Below are 25307 nucleotides of genomic sequence, written 5' to 3' on the forward strand. Positions count from 1 at the left end.
GCCAAAAGAGGTCAGTTAGCGAGCTTTCATCGGTGCCAACCTGGCTGTTGGTGATGTTTGAAAGGTTTTTGCTTGTTATTTAGTTAGTTAGGTCGCTAGTTGTAGATCAAAACTCCATAATGCTGGTTTGATTTACGCAAAGCGCGGGTCTATTGGACAACAGTTGTTGATAAAAAAAAGTTCTTTACCGACGCAGCACTTATTTTTCTTTAGCCTTCACATGTCTCACGAAAAAAACCTGTGCGTTTGATCGCTTTGCTCAGATAACATCATTGCACCATTAGTTGTAAAATAGGTTCAATTTTCTGCCCGATGAACATCTCTCAAACCCCTGGACTAAAAGCTAAAGGGTTCAGTGTGCCACGGCACTAAGACTGTGTGAGAAATGTCCCTCAAAAGTGGGACAGCACTGCTCCATGGTTCACAGAGGGGGCCACGGAACGCATTGCCAGGGCACTGACAACTTGGTGCCAAGATGAGATCTGGGCGAAGGGCCAAGGCCAATGGGGGCAGTGGGCTCAGAATGGCAGTGGTGAGTAAGGACACAGAGACCCAGTTCAAAGAATGGAGGAGGACCCACAGAAAGATGGCAGGCAGGCATGATCGAGCATCGGCATTTAGGTCAGAGAATAGAATACTGTTCAGCTGATTTGAAGACTTTAGCATTTCTGGACCTAAAACCTGGGTCTGATTTAGTGGAAGGTTGACTCTGCAGATCAAGATATCTTGACAATATTTGAACATATCAACGTTCAGAAAAATAGCATTTGTATCTGCTTTGAAGGTTTTATTAGTAGAATAGTAACTGAATGTTATTACATTATTCCCTTGAGACAGGGAAACTGTTGTGTATTGGCTCATTCCTATTGAGATACATTTTTAGACAGTGCAAATCTAGCTCAACTGCACTACAAAAACTGCAAATGTGCATCAATAACTGAACAAGAATACTTAAAAGACAAGACGAGCAGACAAGGAACTCAAATGAAGTCTTGTTTTTTTTATTGTTGAATGCGTGAAACTCACACGTACATTTGTTTTCCTTTTGCACTGTGCATGGCGGGAATGATGTTGTAGGGTATGGTTGTGTGGTTGCTAATGGAGAAACTGGTGATGAAGATGTTGCGGTTTAGTAGGTCTGCGAGGAACGACAGGGGGTTTTGGGGTGTTCAATGAGTCGAACACAACCTTCTCCACACCTGACGGCACTGCACTGGGGTTTCAGATGAGCTGATGGCAATGGGCTAAGAGGTGATCATCATTCAGAGCTATGACCTCTGTGGTGACCTCTCTCATGAGAGCATGAAACAGACAGATCACAAGACTGTTTAAGGAGACATGATCGAGTCAGCCGCCCGACCCACCCCTCTAACCCCTTCCCCTCACTGTGTTCGGCACAGTTTACAAAGGCCCAAAAAAAGAAAGACAAGACACAGAAAACGGTACAACATACAAAAATAAAATCGCATAAAACCATCCATCTTTATGTTTTTGTTGGTTTTCTTGTTTTTTTTTTTTCTTACATAACCCTTTTTCTCACTATACATACATAACTGAATACATTAAGTCACTGGTCACAAAAAGTACACAGCAAAACAAAAACAAAAACGAAAAAGCCACAAAGGAAAAAGGAAACCAATCCCGACAGAGGAGCAAATCCTTCTATCTTGACTCCTTGGGTGAGTTCTACTCGTGCTAAAGGAGCCATGATCTGGCGCGAAGGGCCCAACATGAGTACAGGTTCCAGAACTTTCCTGTCGGGGAGTAAGGAGCAGTGGTGTCTTGTGTTACACAGTGGCTGCAATCACACCTTCACCGCCGCCCTACCACTTTGACACAGGTCCCGTCTGGAGCAGACTGGAAAGTCGCAACCCCAGATCTGCACCCAAAACTCACTGAACTCGTAAAAAGGAAGAAAACAAACAAACAAAAAAACAAAAACAAATAAACATTGCGCTCTATATATATTTATATATATTGGTAATCACGTCTTCTCCTCAGGTTGTGTATATGCATGTGTATGTGTGTGCGTCTCTCTCTCTCGTTAGGTTATTAACCCTCGCCTCCTCAATCATGACCTGGTTGGGTTTGAAACGTTTGAACCAGGGACACTTATATCTGAACGGCCTCCCCAAACCCTCTTCTTACTCCACTTCTGTGGGTGAGAGATGGATGAAGGATCAGCGTTTCGTTTCATCCGCTCGAAATATTTCATCTTGGTTGTTTTATTTTTTAAATCCTTTCTCCAGTTCTCCCTATTCCTGTGCTCTGCCATATACACACAGCAGTCTCAGAACTCCTGTCATATATATGCGCTCTCTCAACTGGTTCGACTTCATGTTTGCTTGTTGTCTCGGAGACGCAGATACAGACAGAGCAGTAGAGTGGATGAGGACAGAGAGAGAGAGGGAGAGAGAGAGAGAGAGAGCGAGAGAGAGAAAAAGAGAGAGAGAGGGAGTGGATGTGTGATTCAGCCGAAATAGCCACGCAGCAAGTTTCCTCAGCCCATCTCTTTCCACTGCCGGTAGAACTCCACCACGTTCTTCAGCTCCATGCCTGCTGCTGCCACTGCTGCCATGGCAGCCTGTTACCAGGCAACAACAAACACAGACACAGACAGACAGACACACACACACACACGAAAATGGATTAGTATTCACGAAATATAGTTCATTACCAAACATAACGCACAGCTCTAACTCAGTTACCTAGAACTTAGAACAGTCGTTAACATACATTGGACATAATATTTAACACGGATCGAACCTAATGGGAACCTAAAAATACAGCCGTCCCTGGACAGCTGGTCATAACATTGGACAGCAATGGCCGACAGACTGTGCAGGATGAGGTGGGAATAATGTGTAACGATGGTGTGCCATATTTCTCTTCTGAATTTGATCAGCACTGCTGAGGAAGATATTAGAAGGGTCTACTTCAAAGCACTGGAATACATGCTGAAAATAATCTTGTAGAAATACTGTAAATAAATTAACACTAACAAACATGGTGTTATGTGTTGTTGTTCTACAGCACACTAATAAACATGGTGTTAATTGTTGTTGTTCTACAGCACACTAAAAAACATGGTGCAGTGGTTAGAGTCTTCACTTTGGAAGCCGTTGACCCAGGTTTGCGATTGTTGCAAAGTGACTTTACAAAGCGTTGGATAAAAGTGTCTTTACAAAGCGTTGGATAAAAGTGCCTTTACATCGCTTCGGATTAAAGTGACTTTACATCGCTTCGGATAAAAGCGTCTTCTGGGCTTTCACCTTTACGAACAGCAAAGAGCAAGCATCAGTACTGATATTCACATTATAAGCGATACTTAGTACATTGTTTTAATTTCTGATAAGGAAATGTGAAACTCTGACTTTAATCAAGTATGTACTGTATGTATGTTTGATAATCATATGCCTTTGTGAACTGAATCATGATGTTTCTCTGTCTGTCTCTTGCTGACGTTTCTAACTCCGTGTATGTGCTTAAAAATGTACCTTCTGTGTGTGTGTGTGTGTGTGTGTGTGTGTGTGTGTGTGTGTGTGTGTAAGCAAGGACTGATAAGAAAAACTAGTAGTCCTTCTTTTCTGCCTTGCTGATGCATTATGTTGCAAAAAGCATAGTAAGATGACCTCGGACGTCAGAGACCCACCACGTGGTTATCGCTGCTGACAAAGTGTTTTGGCGTCAGAGAACGCTAACTTCTTTCTATATAAACCTTGTGTGATGTGTTTTATTTTGCTTCTCTCTCGTTTGCAGCAGTCTGGGAGTGAGCCCAGGCTCTCTCTGGCCTGCCAGGATGTGGGTGAGCCTGACAAGCTTGTTGTTGTTGAATAAATATACTTATATGCAACTCCGGAGTCCTGAGGTAACTTGAGTGAATTATCACCTAACAATTTATTCATTTATCGTTCTTTGTAGTAGGCTATGAAGCACACTGGCACAGTCCTGTCACTCAACCAATCACAGCGATCTTTGAAAGCAAGTGCGTGCATGAGACTTGACGTCAGCCGTAGCAACTTTTCCTTAGTAAAAGTTCATCTGACCAGGATTTAGGAGAAAACCTTTTTTTCAAAACTTTTAGTGTTACTTAGGAGTACTCTTAGTGGCAAGATAAGTGGTAAGAGTTGTTGTATTACTTCTGGAAGTGCAAAACGTTGCCCGACGAAGTTCACAGATAACACACTACTGACGTCTAGTTCATTTTTTGCACCAGCATCCTCATCCATTTATGTGAAGTTTGGATACATCAGCTGGACATCAAATGCCACGACCTCTACGATTTGCCTGAAAAGTATATAAATATATATGATATAAAATCGTCAGATCGCCCATCCCTAGTGGGCAGGGTTGGAAAGAACCGTGTGTAAAAAACGCAAAGGCAGCAGTGATCATCAGTGTTTCCCAAACTGGGGTACGCAAAGAGACGAAATGGTTAAAAAAAAAAAGAGTTAATCCCCGGTCCAGAGAGACACCTACCGCTACTACTAGTAGAAGGCCTACAATCGAGGATGCACCTGCCAGCGACAGCAACCCAGGTTGCTCTTCCAAGTCTACCTTGGATCAAGATGTTAGCAGTAGTAGAGTTGTTGCTAGCCAAGCTACTAGCTTTTTTGTGTGCAAATCAACTCGGTGTGACAGACATTGTCAAACGCGACATAACGCACCTCAGTGAAAAGACTTTGATGCCCTTTGGCAAGACGTACTTATGTGAGAGTGGGTTCTCAGCTCTGACGAGCATGAAAACAAAATACAGAAAACGATTTAAGTCTTTCTCAAATTCAGAGTTATGTGCATCCTCTCAAGCACACTCATCTCATTAACCTGTGGTAAGTGTGTGTGTGAGTGTTTTGGCGGGGGGGGGGGGCTCCTTACAATCATGAAAAGAAAATTATATATGGGTACGGGACTGTAAAAAGTTTGGGAAACACTGGACTACATGGATTTGAACCTTGACCAACCGAAATGCAATCTTTCTGCATTTCCTTGCGGCCGTGCCAAGAAAGGATTTACTCTAGAAATAACAAGAAGTCATTATTGTGTATTCACATGAATGGATGACATCCGTTTACTGCTGACTGCATATAATTGAGGTTGCTCAAATTACACTACCTCTTTCCAGGTGATTGGGTCTTTTAAGAGGCGTAACCTTTTAAAACAAACATTTCATTCATTTTTTTATTTTAACGCCTGCCAAGATATGTGTTGTGTGATATCTAAGACAGATTGATTGCATTAACCCATAACACAGGTTTGCTCGTGCCTCCTTGCTAGTACAGAAACATGAAGGCATGATGCAGAACTTCTCTAATAAAGGCAACATTATATTTTTTTATTATAAATAAAAATTGGGCAGTGATGGCTTGTGATTTGCACATGCAAATGTTCTTTGTCAAAGAAGAATATGGTAACACGACTATATCCAACATCCACACCTCTGCAGATTTTTTTATTTATCGGCATTTATCGGAGTTTAAGACAACCGACCTGGTTCCACACAGGCTGCTTCCCGCCACCCTAAAGATGTATGCACACTAATATGACTGACACTGGGTTGGCTGGGTTATCATACTGATGCATTCAGATATAATCATTCATTATGACGCACTCAGACAATGGAAGAGGACGATCTTTCTTCAATGGTTACTGTTCCCCTGATTAAATACGCAGATCTGCCACTGAATGCATGTCAAAATGTGTGTGTGTGTGTGTGTGTGTGTGTGTGTGAGATCTCTTACCTTCATGGGTGCAGAGCGAGCAGACAGCTCGGAAATGGAGTGACCAGTAAGGATGGTCACCATGCCAACCGTCTCCTCGTCTCCATTGCTCTGCGATCCCGTCAGCTGACGGCAGCTGTCCACCATCTTATACAGCTGCCTGGGATTTTAAAAAGACAAGTCAAATTCAACATTTGAATAAGAGAACTAAAGAGGCTTGTTGGTGTGAGATTTTTTGTAAATAACTTTAAACAATACTTCATGCTGGCAGTGTGCATCAGAATTTTGCAATGTAATGTTTTGGCCCAGCTGTCATCGGAGTCATATTCATAATTTCCTAGCAAATAAATGAATGTTCACACACACACACACTCTCTCTCTCTCAAGAGGACAGTGTCAGGGAGCAAAAGAGAAGCATCTGGCTCATAAGCAGCTTAGCAGCAGCGAAGATCCGCCATAACTGTGTCACTCGAAAATCCACAGATTGACTGACACCACTATCATGCACCTTCACAATATGCATACAGAGAAAAGTCCACCACATTTTGGTAATCCCCTTTTGAGACATAAAAGCAATGTCCTACTCCGAGTTTGCATACCCTCCCCGAGGTCTTTTGCTAATCTGAATAGCCGGTTAACACCCCTAAAGGTAAAATGGACTCATGGTGCATAAGTGAGGTACAGTGGGACTGCATGCCTGTGTGCACGCTAGAAAACACAGACATTTGATTTAACAGCAAGTAGAGTGACGGGGCAAAGCATTGTGGGTGTACAGGTCTCACCAGGCCTCAGGGTCCTGCCGCTTCAGCTTGTCCCTCTCAAAACTCCTCCCTGACTCCTTCTGACAGCGGATGTACCTACGGGGGGGGGGGGGGGGGGGGGGCGGAAGAAAGGCGGGAGTGTTTCAGAGAGGGGGGAAGGGAAGAATGACGCAATTACCACAGACTTCAAAAAACATTTCATATCTTAAAAAAAGCAGCACCACATTAGATGACTCATGAAGTGTAGTTTTGACAAACACTAAAACACTGTTTAAGACTTTTACAGTCTTTGTCTTTCAACTGGGCGGTTTCATTGGACACAGGAAATGCAGGCATTCTAGAACACATCAATCTGTATTTTACTGGGGCTGGATATATTTACTCTAGTTATCTGTGATTGAATATATTTGCCCAAGATATCACTGGCTCAAATGTTAGCCGTGTCGGTATGCTTCCCTGAAGGTGCACAATCTTGAGGAGGACAGAGCTGCAAACTTGAAGGGCTATAAAAGAAACTTTTCCACAACAATTCAACTCCATGCTATCACATTAATTTATCGGAATTGGGTGTATGAGGCAAGATTAGGCTGAAAAAATTTCTATGAAGTTTATCTGTGATCCTGCAACATCACTCTTGGAGATAATACAACATTAAGCCAAGTCCAAACTTCAGTCGTACAGTCATACTGCAATACATGCATGCTATTTGGGTCATGAGAGAGACCTCTGAGAGGACTTCCTCCTCCACAGTAACACAGACACACACTCCTCAAGACCAGTTATGGGGGAGGTCATCCAACAGTCACAGCTTTGAGATTTGCGCCACACCTATTCCCCTTGCGAAACTCCGATTCCAAGAAGCGGATTCCATCCCTCGCTCCGGCGTTCTCCTTCTTCAACATGTCCAGCCCGTCGATCACTAAACACACAAAAACACAAATCCGCACTTCAAAACTTAGAAGTGTGTTACATAATGCCAGCCAGACTATTACGAAATGTGCTCAAAACCGAACGAATGTCAGACTCTAGACCCAAGTAGAGAACACCACAGCTTCCTTGTATATCGGACATAGTGCAAGACCCCAAAATACATCAAATGGATTCTAATGCTGAAATGGACACATGGTGGAAAAGTAGAGTCGCGCAGAGGTAATGTATACAGGCTGTATACCAGGCTAATACTTGTGGTGACTTTGAAAGTGGGAAAGAGTTTGAGATGAACTCCGGTGACTAGTGCTAATGACAATGCTGAGATGTGAGACCCAGTTCTGCACTTAAAGATAAAAAGATATGGGCTCCTGAGACATAAAGAGCAGTATCAGAGTGGGGCGTGTTTAGGTGGCTGTACTGGTGACACGACTGTTCTGGTGACTGGGTGCAGCTGGGCGAAGTGTACCTGTGCGGGGGATGATGATGATGAAGCAGCCGCTGGCGGCCAGCTGCCTGAGCAGGGGGAGGTGCTGGCACAGTGATGACGAGTCCGGCACCAGGTACGGAGACATGGACGACTGAGCCTTGGGATGCTGCAGGCTGCCCTCTAGCTGAGACACCTCCAACTGCAGCCACACACACACACACACACACACACACACACACACACACACACACACACACACACACACACACACAGACAGAGAGAGGGGGGGACAGCCATGAAGAGGAGGAAATTATGGAGGGGGAAACGGAAACGGAGGACAAAAAAAAAGGAAAGAAAAGAGATGAAGCCGAGAGAGGAGAGAGTACCTGTAAGCGCAGCTGAGCCATGTCTCTCATCAGGCGATTTCTGCGAGCCTCGTCCTCTGCCTGAAGACAGCACACACACACACACACACACATTAAGAAACACCTTCCCTTATGGAGCATGTACATTGAACATTTAAGCCCACCACTAGCTCAAGCCCAGCATATTCACTCATGACGACTGGAAATACAACCACAGTCTAAGGTCTCCCATTAGACTGACAGAGTTACGAGGATTATGCCAATTCAGGACTGGCCACATTATGAACTCTGCTCAGGGCATAGATTTACAGTAGGAGGCTACACACATTGATCTCAATGTAAAACCCCCTATCGATCGTCTTTCTCCCTCTTACGAAGGCAACATAATGCACGGGTTACGATGCTGTTATTTGATATAATTACACTCCTGTGGCAGAGCAATTACCCGAGTACGTTTACGAATCCCGTCCAGCACTCAATAGTTACAAGCAAAATCAACAAATACATTAAGGAGGTCCAATCCTAACACTTTCCTGATACAGGAGACTAAATATTCAATGCAGTGGTTATATTTAATCACCAATACATTCCCTGCCATGTGCAATTTATGACAGGAGTTAAAAGTATGCAAGACACAAAATGGATGTGTCCAACTACCAGAGTAGGAGCCAAAGAAGGCACAAGTTATGAGGAAGAGCCTCATCAGGGTGACTGGTTAGATTACTCGACCAATCGGACAGGCCTGTTGCCTCATCAGGGTGACTGGTTAGATTACTCGACCAATCAGACAGGCCTGTTGCCTTACCATGCGAAACTGGGCCTTGGCCTGCTGGACCAGGTTGTCCTGTTCCGATTGGCTGATGCTGGTGAAGATGCCCGCCTCTGGGTTGAAGTGCAGCACGTTGCCTTGGAGACTGGTGAGGAAGTGGCCGAAACTGCGGATGCAGCACAAGCGTACCATACTCTGGGAAGACGAGGTAGAGAACATGTGAGAGAGGGAAAGAGTGAGAGAGAGAGAATGTAAGTAAACAGTGTTCAGGAGAGGTTGCGGGGAGGGGAACAGGGGGTTAAACAGAAGGTTTATTAGTGGTCTTGTGTGGGAGCTACAGAAAGAGTGGTATGGTGACTGTCTGACCTGTGTACTTTTAAATCTCAGTCAAGTATTCGATTGCATTTGTTGCATTCCAGTATCGAGTGTTGTGTTTGTGGGATTTATAAAGCACTTGAGTTACGAATCGTAAAAATAGAAATAATCTTGCCATGCCTCGCTGGGGTATATAGCAACGGTGTTTACGGTTCAGGCTGGTGATTATGTAAGTTCTAGTGGGGTGTCAGCTGAGCAGTTCTACTTCACTTCATTAAGAGTTGGTCAGCCTGGCTGAAGCAGAGTTTAGGATAGTGTACTACAGTGCATCGGCAGTGCCAACAATGAGTATGTGCTTTTGGGAAGGTGTTGCAGGGTGTGTGTGTGTGTGTGTGTGTGTGTGTGTGTGTTGCGTTCCTGTGGTTACCTCTTGCAGTGGGCTAAGAGATGGGCGGGTGGCGCTGAAGTCCAGGCGCCTGTGTGCCAGGCTGAGGGCGGGCAGGTGGCGCAGGGCCAGGTCCTCGGGCAGCAGAAGAGTCTGCGCCAGCCCCGGCTGCTCACACTCGCCAAGCAGCATGCCAACCTCCAGGCTCACACCCAGGTCTGCACATAAACACACACACACACACATATAATCTCATCACACAAACACCTCACACTCACACATCATATCACATACACAACAAACACACACATATATAATCTCATCACACAAACATCTCACACTCACACATCATATTACATACCCAATACACACACACACACACTGATAGAATTAATTTAAAAACACTGTTCATGACTTAAGAATGTATTAATCAAGTGCCTTGTATTAATAATGACCTTGTATGAATCATGTGCTTATGTAAGCAGGAACATGGCTTTTCTGTGTGTGTGTAACTTAGATTATTAGGAGCTGACGCCACTTAGTCTGCATATGTGTAAGAGCTATATGCATAAGAGAAGGAACCTTCTGTCCATGTTTGGGTGAGGACAGAGGTGATAAGAAGGGTCGAACTGTGCCTGTTCCACCCTGTGCTTCACTTTCATCTTCGTGCTGTGAGTGAGCCCGACAATTGTTGCTGAATACATTTACTGATCTACAACTCCGGAATCCTGAGATAACTTGAGTGAATTTTCACCTAACACACACAAATCATACCATCATATTCACAACACACACACAAACTCCCAGAGTTCCAATCACCCATATGGCCACAGAGGCCCAAGCCAACAACACACACCAGTCCAAAGGCACACACAACACACACACACACACACACACACACACACACAAGTCCAAAGGCACACAGGCACAAAAATAAACAGTCATTAGACGAGATCAATAGCACCCCCTCTCAACCATGGCCTCGCTGCTGTGTCTGTGAGTGAGTCTGCACCGGGGCCAGACTGGCTGTGGAAAACTATTCCATCTCAGCTGTAATAGAGAGCGCGTCTCCCACTGCCTTAAGTGCCTGCCTTGTGAGCGGTGACCACAGTAATGGATCCAGTCAGGCTCACCTGCTTCCAGCATCTTGGCCCCGTCAGGCAGCAGATTGAGAAGCACAGAGAGGCGGTTCCACAGGCTCTGAGAACTCTGGGGTAAAGGGGGGGGGGGGGGAATAAAAAGAACAGCACATAAGCTTATTTCAAGTGGATTTCTTTCTATTTAAATCCCTGAATGAATACAATGGGTGTTGTTTTAAAAGCTATGTTTCCATTTTTAATAATACTGATTGACTGGCACTTTATGGGGTCTTTTGCGCAACTTGTTTCAATTCTGATACAGGCACTACGCAAAGCAAAGACTGAGGAGGGGGAAAACTCTTTTATAAAAACACAAAAAAACACTACAATCGGGCATTTATTTTTTTATTTTACCTGAGCACACATGAGAATGATGTCTGTGTTCGTCCTCAACCAATCCACAATGACCTTCACCACTGGAATCAGCCCCTGATTGGTCAGAATCTGCAGCCTCTCCGAGAGGGTCTTCTCACTGTGGACGGAGTGGTTGCTGTGTACGCTGACCTCGGAGTCCGAGTCCATCTCTACAAGACAACACCAGGTGAATTAGAAGGCTGCACCTCCTACTACACTTCCCCATACAAGACATCTCAGGCAATAATCCACACAACTCTCCGCTTGTATGGTCTCTTCTAAACTATGCCCTTGGTATTATGAACACCTGATTGAGTAAAAGGGCCACTAATTATTTAATTAGTTATTTGACTCTAGGTGTCTAGAGAGTGGAGAGACCTGACCACAGACTGGTGAGGACTCCCAGAAAGGAAAAGGAAAGAGGCATACCATTATCATTAGTGCCATTGCCTGTGCCAGGACCAATGTTGCTAGGGTTACGGTTAGACTTAAGGGTTAAACTCCATTCTGTGTCTATGTTGGTGAAAGGAAAATGCCCCAGAAATGAAAAGGAAAGAGGCATTCTTTGTTATTATTACCGTTATCATTCGTGCCATTGGCTGTGCCAGGACCAAGGTTGCTAGGCACGTCTTCAGGAAGGACAGGGGGTTGGGGTGAGGGGGCGGAGTCGGGGGCGGAGTCAGGCGCAGGGCTGGGCGTGCTCTGTGGCCGAATCATCACGTTGCTGAAGGTGGGCGCCAGGCGGAAGTGGCGTTTGGCCTGGAAGAGCTGCGAGGACATGGCCTGCAGGTTGCTACTGATGCTGAGGTCGCTGGAGAGTAAGGGACCGTTCGTGACCAGGGGGCTTCCGGAACCTTCCTCCCGCGACGGCTGCTGCTGCTGTGGTGGTTGCGGTTGCTGCTGCTGTTGTGGTTGTTGTTGTTGGGGCTGCTGTTGCTGCTGGTCTTCGTCGTCAACATCATCTTCCTCGTTTTCTCCCTCCTCGTGCGCTTCATGCCCGCTGCCGTCCTCTATGTCCTCCAAGTCGGAACGCGACTCCTGGCTGTTCATGTCCGAGTCGGTCTCCACGTCGAAGGCCGTGCCGCCCTCTTCCTCCTCTTCTTCCTCCTCCTCCTCGTCAGTGCCGCTCTCCCAGCTGGGCGCCCCCGTGAGAGGAGGTCTCCTGCCCTCCTTCCCCCCCAAGGCGGGAGGGTTCACCGTCGCCCCCGAGGAAACCCCCAGGGGCTCGTCCACGCTCCGCCGGCCGCCGTCCTCTTCATCATCGTCCTCCTCCTCGTCGCTCTGGAAACCCTCGCTCAGGTCGCTCTCGTCCTGCTTGCGGGCACAGCGGCGCCGCCGCATCATGGAGAGGCGCGAGAACTTCCTCTTCGGCTTTAGCTTGTCGCCGCTGGCAGCACTGCCAGCCGCCCCGGGCTTCTGGGATGCGGCGTTCCTCCTGGGCCCGTCACGTTGGGCTCCGCCCGCGTTCTGGCCGTCCTCCCTGCTGCCTTTGCCCTCATCTTCCTCCTCATCCTCTTCCTCCTCCTCCTCCTCGTCCTCTAGTGAGCCATTGTGGAGGACTCGCTCCTCAGGACCAGTGGTGATGGACGCCTCTCTCACCTCAGGGTCATCTGGAGATGGGAAAAATGAAAGCACAGATAAAATCAGGGGAACTGATGCTTGCTTAACTTCAAATGCTTCACTTTCATAAAAAAAAAAAAGAGAAAAACTTGTTAAGTACCGTTACATTTCCAAACATGCACAAATAAAATGAATGGCACATTAGTCAAAAAAAAACATGCTCTCCTGCCCGCCATACAACCTCTTGACAGAAATGAACACCTGACAGCAGCTGAGGCCGCTCTTGGCTCTTACCGGCGTTGTCCGTGCGCAGGGCGGGTACCTGGATCTCCCCCTCTTCTAGCTCTGCCTGCAGGCGGATGTTGACGTGGTTGACCAGGTGGGAGAAGAGAGCCAGGGTGAAGGCTATGGAGGCACTGTACTGCTTGGACCCTGAGACACAGAGGAGGAGGACCGTGTAAGTGCAGATTCTTCAACGCGAAAGAAAGGAACAGACAGAAAGGGAGAGAGAGAGAGAGAGAGAGAGAGAGAGAGAGAGAGAGAGAGAGAGAGACTGAAGAAGATTGAAAGAAATGGGAAGACAGTTTACAAGCTTGAGATGGGGAGCAGGGAGACAAAATGGGAGACAACGGAAATGGAAATGAGAGCTGAAAAGGGAGGTGAAAGAACAGTAAAAGGGACAAGCAGGGATGACACCACCACCACCTCCTCCTCCTCCTCCTCCTCCTCCTCCCTCACCTCCTCTCTTGAGGTTGTGCACCACCATGAGGCAGGTGACCACCATCTTGAAGACGAGGGTGTCGGGCAGCACGGAGCAGCCGGTGTCGTGCTGCTGCTCTTCTTCCTCCTCGCCGGCCGACAGCGCAGCGAGCGGGGGCGCGGGCAGGTAGAAGAGCACCAGGTTGAAGTCCTCCAGCACAGACTGGCACAGCGCCGTCAGCTCCGCCTCAATAATGCTGCACAGGACAACAGCGCAGGATACGGCGCTCAACATTCACGTTTCTTTGAATATACTGTGCTTTCACTCAACGATAAATCAATTTACCTTTCTAATGTGAATATACTGTGCATTCACTCAACGATAAATCAATTTACCTTTCTTATGTGAATATACTGTGCATTCACTCAACGATATATCAATTTACCTTTCTTATGTGAATATACTCTGCATTCACTCAACGATAAATCAATGTACCTTTCTTATGTGAATATACTGTGCATTCACTCAACGATAAATCAATTTACCTTTCTAATGTGAATATACTGTGCATTCACTCAACGATAAATCAATTTACCTTTCTTATGTGAATATACTGTGCATTCACTCAACGATATATCAATTTACCTTTCTTATGTGAATATACTCTGCATTCACTCAACGATAAATCAATGTACCTTTCTTATGTGAATATACTGTGCATTCACTCAACGATAAATCAATTTACCTTTCTTATGTGAATATACTGTGCATTCACTCAACGATATATCAATTTACCTTTCTTATGTGAATATACTCTGCATTCACTCAATGATAAATCAATGTACCTTTCTTATGTAAATATACTGTGCATTCACTCAACGATAAATCAATGTACCTTTCTTATTTAAATATACTGTGCTTTCACACAATGATATATCAATTTACCTTTCTTATGTGAATATACTGTGCATTCACTCAACGATAAATCAATTTTGATCAAGTTTGCTAAGAAAGGTTGACATGGTGTTTGAGAATGGGTGGTAATAATGTCGCACAGGACAACAGCGCACAACATTTACGTTTCTTATGTGAATATACTGTGCATTCACGCAACGATAAATCAATTTGGATCAAGTTTGCTAAGAAAGGTTGATGTGGCGTTTGAGAATGGGTGGTATACCTGCTCTTGGGCTGCAGTAGACTCTGCAAGTACATGAAGCTCACCAGGAGTCTCTTGATGTCTTTGGACCTAGTGTGGCAGAACAAGACAAGGATGTCAGACTCTTTAAAACCCAATACCAAACCTGGGGTCAGGTATGGATAGTTCTGTATAAAACAGATGGTACAAACATGAAATAAAGTCACAGAAGCGATTGGTAGATGAAAAGTGTACGGGTATGGAGGGTAAAGCTAGACTTTAAAAGGTCATCTCAAATTTTACATTTGAGAGCATTTACTGTGTTTCACACATGCAGTCTCTCCCTGAAATGTTCCTGGACATTTACGTCATGAGGTCATGTATGAATGGGAGCAGGGATCGATATTCAGGAAAATCTGTACCCTCAAATACTCCCAACTGCCCACCTCAAGACTTAGCATAGCATTTCAGGGAAAATGCCTGTATGGCGGTGTTGTGAATGAAAGCAGTTCCATTGCAGGGACAAGCACCTGAAGGTCCGTCTGACGCAAGACGTTTTCATGTAGTGAGCGAACCAATCACAGGACGCCGCTGATGACTTAATTGATTAAGTGTTTCCTCTTTTACAGTCTATGCGTGTTTACAGTTGTCCTTGCGGTTATGGCTCTGTATCAACAATGGCGGCTGGAGACTGGACAGATTCCAAAATAATGGAGCTCCTCTTAGGCAGCTGTCAGGAACGCTTAGAGATGCTGTAGTATGCGATCACAGCATAAGTTACACGTACATCCAGCCTTGTCATCATTATCTTCTGTTGAGATTTATGGCGGTTGCCATGCATAAAGTGTTGCATTAGCGCCATCTGCTGGACTGTTCCTTGCCCCATCTATTACAGCATTTCCATGTCGTGTGAAAAGGCACGAGAGGGAAATGTTCCTGAATGTAGCTGTATGTATGAATAGTGAAAATCACTAGCGGTGCCTGAAAGGTTGTCCCAGTAATTTACCGGGAAGTATGTGTGAAAGTGGAGATTGATGCCCACACAACATAGTTCAAATGAGAATGTCTGTAAAGATCATTTCTAGCCCAACCAAGACAACAAGAGAGCAACAAGAGAGTGAACAAGAGAGCACCCCCCCCCCCCCATCCCTCACCTTTGCCTTGAGGGAGACAGCTTCTTCATCTCCTGCTTCTTCACCTGGTGGTACATCTTAGCTGCCTTGTCGAAGAGGCGCTTCAGGTTCCCGTACGCTCCCTCGAAAGGAGTCTCCGACTGTATGCTACAAGACAGGGAGCATTCAAGTAGATCCGACCATTAAATTGGAATTCAACCCAATGCGGCTTCATTTGCACTGAGCTACTCAGGGAAAACATCAGTGTCAAAACGGTAGTTTTACCAAGATTTTAGGGCACAAAGAAATTCAGGACAAACCCCCTGAAACTGAACCTTGAATAAAACGTAATTCTTCAAACGTCATTCTTCTACAGTAATTCAACATCAGACATTATTGACGACCTAAATCCCTTATTTCTACCCACTGAAAACTCTGATGGATAAAAAAAAAAAAATGAAATGATTTTTTTCTGTTCTTATGTGATAAGCTGACACTGACAGGATGACCCCTAGCCTGAAAGGGCAACAACTGTGTGTCATGCGTGTGACATAATAACATCAATGGGAGGAGTCCAGAAGAATCGTCATCTGCACATGCACTCATAGGACGCTAGAGTAAAGCTTTTGTGGGGCAGATGAAACATTGGGCCAGTCAGTGATGTCGTGTCTTTTGAGCCAATAATACCAACGGGAATTCTTGACATGTCCTGTGATGACAAGCCACTTAACATTTGTTTGGTTCAAGCCCAACAGTCATCAGTGCATGTTCTGGAAATATTTAAGCTGTAATATTGTCATTGAGAAATGACTAAATATGTTTGGAAATGATTTATGTAGAATAAAGTGGAAAGGTAAGTGAGGATGGGTAGTATAATTTACTTAAGGGAAAATAGTCACATAGCCATTATGCGGTGGAGAAAAGCAAAATGTGTGTGTATATATATGATTGGTCAATTTATTAACTCTGTGGTCAATACTATGCCGTCAACCTGTGTAGATTAGATTAGATGTGCATGCTTTGAAAACATAGATACAGATTACATTTCAAAGAAGGAAGTTACAAAATGCCTTCCTCAACACAATTTACATGAAACGGCTGCCTTTTTGATCACACCCTCAAGTGAGGCAAAGGCCCGTCTTCGAAGGCGCTTTCCTCTGTGTGCATTTTATGAAATTACCAAATGAAATGTGCTCTAGTCATCAAAGTAGCTTTGGGTGATAGCTTTCTTTGTTGCGCGTAGGAACCTGCTGTGCGCATCTTTTAAATGAGGGCCCCATGAGGGTAGTGTAGAAGTTGTTCTTTCTAGGCACCAATGCATTTTGATTTTGAGGTTTTGGTGGAATTGTCTACTCACCAGCGTAGGTAGTAGTATGTGGCTTCAACGTTGTAGTATTTACTACCCGCTAACGTGCCCAGCTGATTAAAAGGCATTCCTGAGACACAAAATGAAACTAAAGTGACCAGGATGACAAAAGTGTTTTAGGTACAGAAAGAACATAAAATGGCCTTACTGATTAAATGGATAGAGAAAAAATAATACATATCTGTGCTTATACTTGGACATATCCTTGCAAGGCCCCAACTCCAGAGCACATATTTAAAGTAACAACCAACCACGTGTGTAATATACAAGGCCGGAACCCATGTGTTTCTTTAAAACAATATAACATTTTCCAGAGACAAAAAATACTGAATGTTGAAATGAAATGTTAAATGTTTACTTTAACATTTCTCTACTTGCTGGTACATTTTCACAAAATGTAATTAGACACAATGATCCTCAACTGATGGTCTGCCAGGGCAATCCCTTGGCATGGACCCAACCTTGCTTGCCCACCATCGCATCACCCAAGGGGCTATGTTAATGCCCCACTCACCGACATGTGGCGAGACAGACAGAGCCTGGTGGTAAAAACGTTCGGCCAGCTGTTCCGCTTCTACCCCGGCCAGTTCGTTCTGGTAGCGTGCTGCAAAATTCAACAGAACCAGCCATCAGCATTCAAACAAGCTCAACTTTACGGACTTTTAAAACATGACACACCTGGGCCAATGACACCTGTAGAGCCACTGTGTTGAAACTTACATTAATATCAGTCCGATGACTGTATGCAAAGTAGCTTACACAGATTACAGAAGGCTTATATTCAATAACTTTGTGTTAACTGGTAACTGAGCCCATGACCTCTGGACTATCAAAGCCTTGGCTTACCAGCCTAATATGAATTCATATTTATTACCACTAGTATGGTCACGAGTAGGGTATGTCACTTGTAGTATGGTTTGTCACTCACTCTCATTTTGGCACTTACCAAGGTCTCCCAGGTAAACCAGGCATCTGTGGCATGCCATCTGAGCCCACTCCATCTCTTTGGGTGAGGCGGACACTGGCTTCTTTCGACCTGTAGTACAGAGCACGGGTCAAAGATCTGAAAACAGGTCTTACGGAATCCATATGTGTCTAGACAGGCATTTTCAGTTAGTATTAGTGTACTTATAATGACTAATGAGTCACTAGAACACAAACAGGACCACATAGTCCATAACTAAAGAGATGACAGACCTGCACAGTCCTCCTAATGTAATCATCTGCAGCATATTTAATTGACTAGGGCACTCCTGGGTTAATCAGGATGTACATCACACTAGGGCTGAACGATTAATTGCATTTGCGATTTAAATCGCGATATGATAGAACGCGATTAAAAACGTTTGTGATTAAAAACGTGGTCTTAAAAAAAAATCTTTTTCTTAAGATGGTAAATTTTGCACACAGTGTTTAAAAAGTGCATGCCTTGTGTTTATTCTTACAATGACTTTGTTTAAATTACTTAAATGCACAGTGGCAAAGCCACCTATTTGCTGTAATGAGCAGTTAACACTACTGAGTCCGAGCCTGTTTTTCACTCTCTTAGGTAGTCTGCCATGCCTTGATATTTTTGTATATTTCACCTAACTAAAAACATTGAGGCAAAAGTGGCATGTATGATTATATTCTAGAATACCTCAGCAATAATAACATGGGAATGAAAGGAATGTAGTAAAAAAAGATTTAATTTAAATCAAATCTAAACAAACCCTTCCAAAAACATACTTTCAGAGGTGCTCAGACTTTGTACAAAAAATACATTGTAAAGATTTTGGAGCAAGGCTTTTGAACTCTGAACTTTGTAAACATAAGTGTTAGTTTTACAAAGGTGAGTTTAGCATTTAGAAAGTGTGTGTGGTTTCACTACTATATATTTATAATTTTAGAGTGACCTGTACCTTTTCAAAACAAGTGTCCCTACAAATGCATATTGATGAGTTAGGTGTAAACACACCTGGGACACCTCAGACAAGAACAATGGCCTTTACCTAATGGCCCTGGAATGTCTTTGTGGCCCGTACCCCCCACAGGATTTCTTGACACACCATGGCCCAATAGAGATCACTGAATTACCATACCCTTATCATATGAATAGCTGTCATTTGCTAATGGGCGGGTCGTTAGGAGCTGAAACCTCACTCAGAGACTGAAAAGTGCAAGAGACTAGTCCTATTCTCCTTACAAAGTGCTTATTTATATTTTTGTTTCAAACTGTGTAAATTTGAAAAGAAAAGGGTTCAAGGTTTCTGGGGGTGTAATTTCTATGTCTCTCCGACAAAAACTGGCTGAGCTTTAAAAGCAATTCCCCATAAAAACCACCATATCCCTGCACAGGGAGCGTGGACTTCAATGGGTTAAATAAAAATGTAAAATGTGGGAAATAATATTTTACACTAAATGTATCTAATATTGTGTTGATCATATTTAAAGCATTCATTATGATTTGTTGGGGAAAAATTTTTGGATAAAATAAAAAAAATCGCATATTAAATCGCAATCGCAATATTTTTTGGGGAAAAAAATCGCAATTAGATTATTTTCCCAAATCGTTCAGCCCTACATCACACCTAGTCTTGGTTCAAAAACACATGACACGAGTGGCGCTCTCTAACCGATGAGGGGGTCGGTGACGTGCGTCCAGTCGATGCAGTCCTGCATCTCCAGCTGATAGTGGGACTGGATGTAGAGCAGGAGGTGCTGGTAGAAGCCCACCCCTGCGATCAGGTGAGTTCTGTAGGCACACTCCAGTGCGCTGTGGCTGTGAATGTGCTGCAACACAAGACCAAGGTAAATCTATCTATCTTCTGTCTTGAACCCTAGACAGTACATAGTGTTTGGCTGGTAAAGAACACATGTACTAAAATGTGGAAATATTTGGAGGACACTAAACAAAAATGGGAAAGCTAGTACCAAATAAGTAATGTTCAAGTCTCTGGGAAAGCTACAATTCATTTTCTCATTGAGACCGTGAACAAACCAGGAACCATCAAAAAGGTGATAAAACAGTGATATTATCACTGTAGGACTGAATTCCCCCCAAAACAAACTCTACCCAAATTCACATTTATCTTCAGAGACAACTTGAAGCTCTAAAACATGTTAATACCTCCTGGATTTCTTTTCACTGGAGAAAGGCAGACAGTGTGAAATTAAGGCATACCTTCTTGTTGGTCTTGATGACCTGGATGACCTCATAATAAACCTTCCTCCAAAGAAGCTCCTCAGCTTTGCGTCCATAGTCAACAGGATGAAGGAACATGAGCTTCACACACAATTCTCTTAACCTGTTTAAACACGCGTACACACAAAGAGGACATTCAGGAGGCATTACAAGCATTTACATTAAGTCATTTAGCAGACACTTTTATCCAAAGCGACTTACAAGGATGTATACACATTTTACACTTCACACTGATGGCACACTGCACATCAGGAGCAATTAGGGGTTCAGTGTCTTGCTCAAGGACGCTTCGACAGGGAATCGAACTAGAACTTCTGATTACTAAACGACTTCTCTACCTCCTGTACCACTGTCTCCCCACAAGCAACCACATTTAATCTAACAAGCAGGAACCATGGGATACAATAGACAGATTCCATCTTGATCTGAGTTGAAGCCATTACACACACATAACACAAGGTAACCCAGAAAAAAAGTTCTTTCATAGCCAATTTTGGTATGATGAGAAGTTCATGCAACGACACAATGTTTACGAAAAAACGCTCAGTCCGGCGATTACTAATGCTCAGTGAGTGGGGCTTACTTGTTGCGAAGGCTGATGTTCTCTGGCTTGAAGACCTCTCTGTAGGATGATTTACTGCCAATGATGACATCCAACTTGTGCACAGACTCCACCACCGCCCTGATCAGCCAGGGAAGAACAGAATGGGTACAGAAGCCAGTTCAATGGCATCAAGAACACCATGACATTCAAAGAGAGATGCTGAGCAGTAAGGTGAAAGAGAATAGGCTGCGCTGGAATACAGATCGCCATGGTCACCATCACCATGGTGATCTGTATTCTGTATGATGAACTGGCAAAACTAGGGAGACCTTATGAACTGGAAAGTATGGAAACCTTACTTAAAAAAGAATTACAGTATGTGATGCTATGCAGACCGAATGGTAAACAAGATCTCCAGTGGGGAGAAGAACCATAACATGTCTTCCTCCGAGAATGGTGTATGCAATGTTCTTTTCAGATCTCCACATCTTTAGTGACCTTAATTTATGATAAATCAAATCCAATTATAGCACTTCAAAGCGTCTTCAAACACATCTAGATTTCAAATGTATATTTTTCCTTTTTATGCCCTAAACTGTTTCCGCACACCCAGTCTGAAAGAAAAATCACTTTTCAATACAGTATTTCCAGTGAAATCTAATCTGAGATACAATCTGGCTGCACAAGCTAGGTCAGTAGGTTCAGATATGCTGCACAGATCCTTCCCTAGTTTCAAAGAAGCGGGAAACACCTCAATGCATTCAGTGGACACAAGAATCTCAAGTTATATTTTGTTCTTTCTTATGATACCACAACATTCCATGTTGCCACAATTTTACACAGTAGTCCATTCAGGAAGAAGAAATACATAAAAGTTAATTTACCTTCCTGATGTATTAATTAGAGGTAACAGGTTTCAGATTGTTGTACATGACTAATCTGCAAAACATGACATCCCATTTGCAAAAACTCCAACCTTGTCTTTACTTTGCTTATTAAAGTATTCCTATAGGGAATTAATTCACATATTGGAATAATTCCACTGTAAGCGAAGCGCTGCTCACCTTGCCAAGAAATCTACTAGGCTATTATTAATACAACCTTACGGCTAAAAGCACAGTTAGAGGTGAAACGAGCCTACTCGTCCAAGAAGAACAGCCCTGAAATCAGAATTAGCACAGCTGTTTTCATGAAAAGCTCAGGGGTAGTTTCTGCGGCCTAATTATATTTAAAAACTACACTGTGCAACTCACTCATACCAAGTTGGTGCTACACAGAGATTTGTAAACAAATGACTTTGGTCCTCCTTCACCGTGTTGTGCCAGAAACATCATCTGCATTCTCTGCCTGACATCTCAGACACCCAATCTCAATCGCCCAATGACTCTTGAGGCTATTATCTGTGAAACGCCTGGGCTTGCAGGTTAATGTCAGAAAGGTATATCTCCATAGTGTGGCCCAGTTTGTTCAATGAGCCTAGATTAAAGAGACTTTGGGGAACCTCTTTTTTTAGAAAGCAGTTAACACACTGTGGGCTTAACGTACCATACAGAAAGGATTGTCTACAAAACACCTGAAGAGCATGACAGTTCGTTGGAGTAGGCCCACCAACACTGCATACAGAACATTGTATGTGCCTAGGTATCATCCAAACTACGATGAAAATGTGTAAACTACAGAAATAGCATGGGAGTCTGAACTGCACGTTGATATTTTCAAGAGATGTTTGACATTCACTTATTTCATGGACACTGTATAAATAAACCGCTTTAATTTACGTCTAGTTCAGCCACTTAACGTTACCTACCAGAATGTGCACTGTGCATCACATAGCTAGCTACCTTATCTTCAAGATACAGGATCAATCACCTATCTTATCTTATCAAGACATTATTGCTGGTGGTGTCCATGTTTTAGATAGCTCTGCGTAGCGGTTTCTATCACATTAACATATCGAGTATTGTTCTGTGAATGCTAGGTAACTTTAGCTTGCTATCTCGCCCAGCAACATATGCTAGCTAGCTAACCATACCGATTTTAGCTTGCTACTGAACATGCTTGTTGATTTACTGGCCCATCTTTTCAGCAGTTCAACATATGCTAGGTCAATGGAGACGTCTCACCCCATCTGGTTGGCATAAAACGGGTTGTGCTTTTGTAGAAAATGTAAGTAATAGGTGGTAGCTGGTTAGCTATTACTCACTTGTCAGCTTTGACAGGCTAGCGTTACTTGTGGCTGTCGGCCTCACTCACCTGTATAGCCGCTTGATATGAAGGACTTTAGCCTCTGGCTCGCCGTCTTGTCCAGGTCCACTCATACTAGCGGAGATGTCAGGCTTCCAACCAGTCTTCTGGCCAGCTTGAGTCGGTCGTAATGTCTAAATATTCACCTCTACCAAAGCAATGCAAATATAGCTAATATATTAGCTAACCGGGTAACATTAAGTGCAATAGGTTTTGCCGGATTAGCTTGCTAGCTAGCAGGTGTCGTTCACGGGCTAATGCTAGTCAGCTAGCTACCAGACTGGCTAGTTTCCCTCTCACTGACCACTTAACCTGTGTCTTTCTTGTTCCTTGAATCCCTTGGCATATACCCCCTCTACCCATCCGTTCGGAGGCAGGGTAGGGGAGAAGATGCCCAACTTGTTTAGTTTGTTGTAGGTCAGCTGTCACGCCCCAATGTGGTTCTTATGTTGTTCCCCGTTCCAGGCATCGCTCCGAGAGCGGCCATTATTCCGCACAAAACAGTGTCGCGGACACAACATCGCGAGAATTGCAGCTACACCTTCGACCTGTTCGGGTGGGGGTGGAAGGGTATCGAGAGGTTGCCTCTTCTCTCCATAAGATAATCAGAAGTGCCTATGATGAAAACACACAGATGCACAGAACATTCTATATCCATCTCTGTGTCTAAAACGTGTAAATCTATCATAACATTGAAACTCGGCAAGATGTTTTTAGTTAAAAAGCCAGTTCACCTATGAGTTTTGAAAGTGGGAAACAAGAATGGCACGAGTAGCCCCAGAGACATAATAAGGACTTTGGTCGACTATATGCCTAGAGTTTTGTTGTTGGAGTGTCAGTAAGAGGTTGTTCTTGTGCAGAGGCATATACCCCCTCTACCCATTCTAAGGACAAGTGGGAGGGAAACCTCTGGCAAACCAATATAGGCTAATTAAATGAAAACTGAGCTGAGGAGAGAGCAAACAAACTTAAAAACAGGTCATATGACATGATTTGTTAAGAATTTAATTATTTCTTTATTTATTTGTTTTATTATTTTCATTTCTGTGATTCACCCACCCAAAAATATAAATTCCAGCTTATTCAAAATGAAATGAGGGAATTATTATCCACTGCATCAAATAAATTAAAGAATGAAATGAAAGTAGCAATTATAGTAGTAATAATGATAATATTAATATTATTACAATAATTCAATAATCAGTATATCAACATTCATAACAAATCCATGTACATTGGCAATACACTCTGAAATACCACTCTTTCCATTTATATGTACAAAATATCCTCAAATGTCTGTCCATTTAAAAAATGATATTTAAGGGGTGGGGGCTTATGGCTTGTCAGAGAGCATGGATATGGCTGGCGAATGGACAGAAAAGATCATATGAGGGCACATTAGAAGGAGGCACACTTCATGATTCACTCTATACATGCACAAGGGCAAAAATAAACACTTTTTCTCAATCTTCACTGTGGAAGAGTTGCTCAGCAAGTAACACTGGCAATGAAAGCCTACCCTGCTCAAAATAATGAGTGGCTCAATATAGGAGGTGGTCAGTGGCAAAACATTTTTGATATGGGGCTTGTGGTACACACAAATCAAACTCCAAGCCCAGTGCAACTAAGCCAGAGGCCAGCTAACAAAGCATTGCAGTGCACTGCAGAAACAACTGATTGGGAACGGAAAAAAAGAACTCAAACCATCAAAAATACTCGTAGCACTTACAAGGAGTAATAGCAATGAGAATGTATGCAAGTGGAAATATTTTCCTTAATATTCTATATATACTGTAGATACTATATATGTACAAACATTGCTTGATCACCCAAAGGCCCTTTGAAAATGCCTCAATCAATGAGAAAAATGAGTGCAAGCCAGACACTGGCATAATATAAGGGAGACTTAGGGTGATACATGATGTCACTGACAGACTCAGATCGTTTGGTCTGTGCAAAAAAGTGCTTCCAAGTTGTTTTAATTGCCTCTGTTAGCCTCTTTGTTTGCTAGGTCTTCTCCTGAACCACATATACTCTCATTAAACAAAGAGAGAGATAAGAATACTGAGGAAAAAAATCATTCTGTACACTGCATATACAAACAAACTGTATATACACAGACACATACCATATATACACATACACCCAGTATATACACACAGACTGTACACACACAGTATATACACACACATTCACCCACAACTCATCAACTTTTATCATCTCTCTCTATGCTTGATGTGTAGACTTTTTTTCTGGTGGCAAACAGAGGAAGCAGAGGAATATATAGGCTGCATGGC

At 43.5% G+C, this 25307-nt stretch overlaps 1 protein-coding gene across 1 annotated transcript; it reads right to left on the bottom strand.

Annotated features, from left to right (window-relative positions):
• Positions 1–980: 980 nt before the first annotated feature.
• smg5 (SMG5 nonsense mediated mRNA decay factor) lies at positions 981–23549 on the bottom strand. The gene is made up of 22 exons (XM_031576583.1): positions 23020–23549; positions 20806–20904; positions 20202–20325; positions 19654–19810; positions 17985–18074; positions 17553–17642; positions 17030–17108; positions 15715–15840; positions 14603–14671; positions 13461–13678; positions 13017–13154; positions 11741–12772; positions 11163–11332; positions 10803–10878; positions 9712–9887; positions 9006–9164; positions 8222–8281; positions 7875–8034; positions 7307–7397; positions 6500–6574; positions 5739–5877; positions 981–2584 (listed from the first exon to the last, which is right to left on the bottom strand). Exons 1-22 carry the CDS (start codon positions 23082–23084, stop codon positions 2501–2503), a joined length of 3477 nt encoding a protein of 1158 aa, XP_031432443.1. The 5' UTR covers positions 23085–23549; the 3' UTR covers positions 981–2500.
• Positions 23550–25307: the final 1758 nt, after the last annotated feature.

The sequence above is a fragment of the Clupea harengus genome, chromosome 11 (assembly GCF_900700415.2).
Source record: "Clupea harengus chromosome 11, Ch_v2.0.2, whole genome shotgun sequence".
Taxonomy (NCBI): domain Eukaryota; kingdom Metazoa; phylum Chordata; class Actinopteri; order Clupeiformes; family Clupeidae; genus Clupea; species Clupea harengus.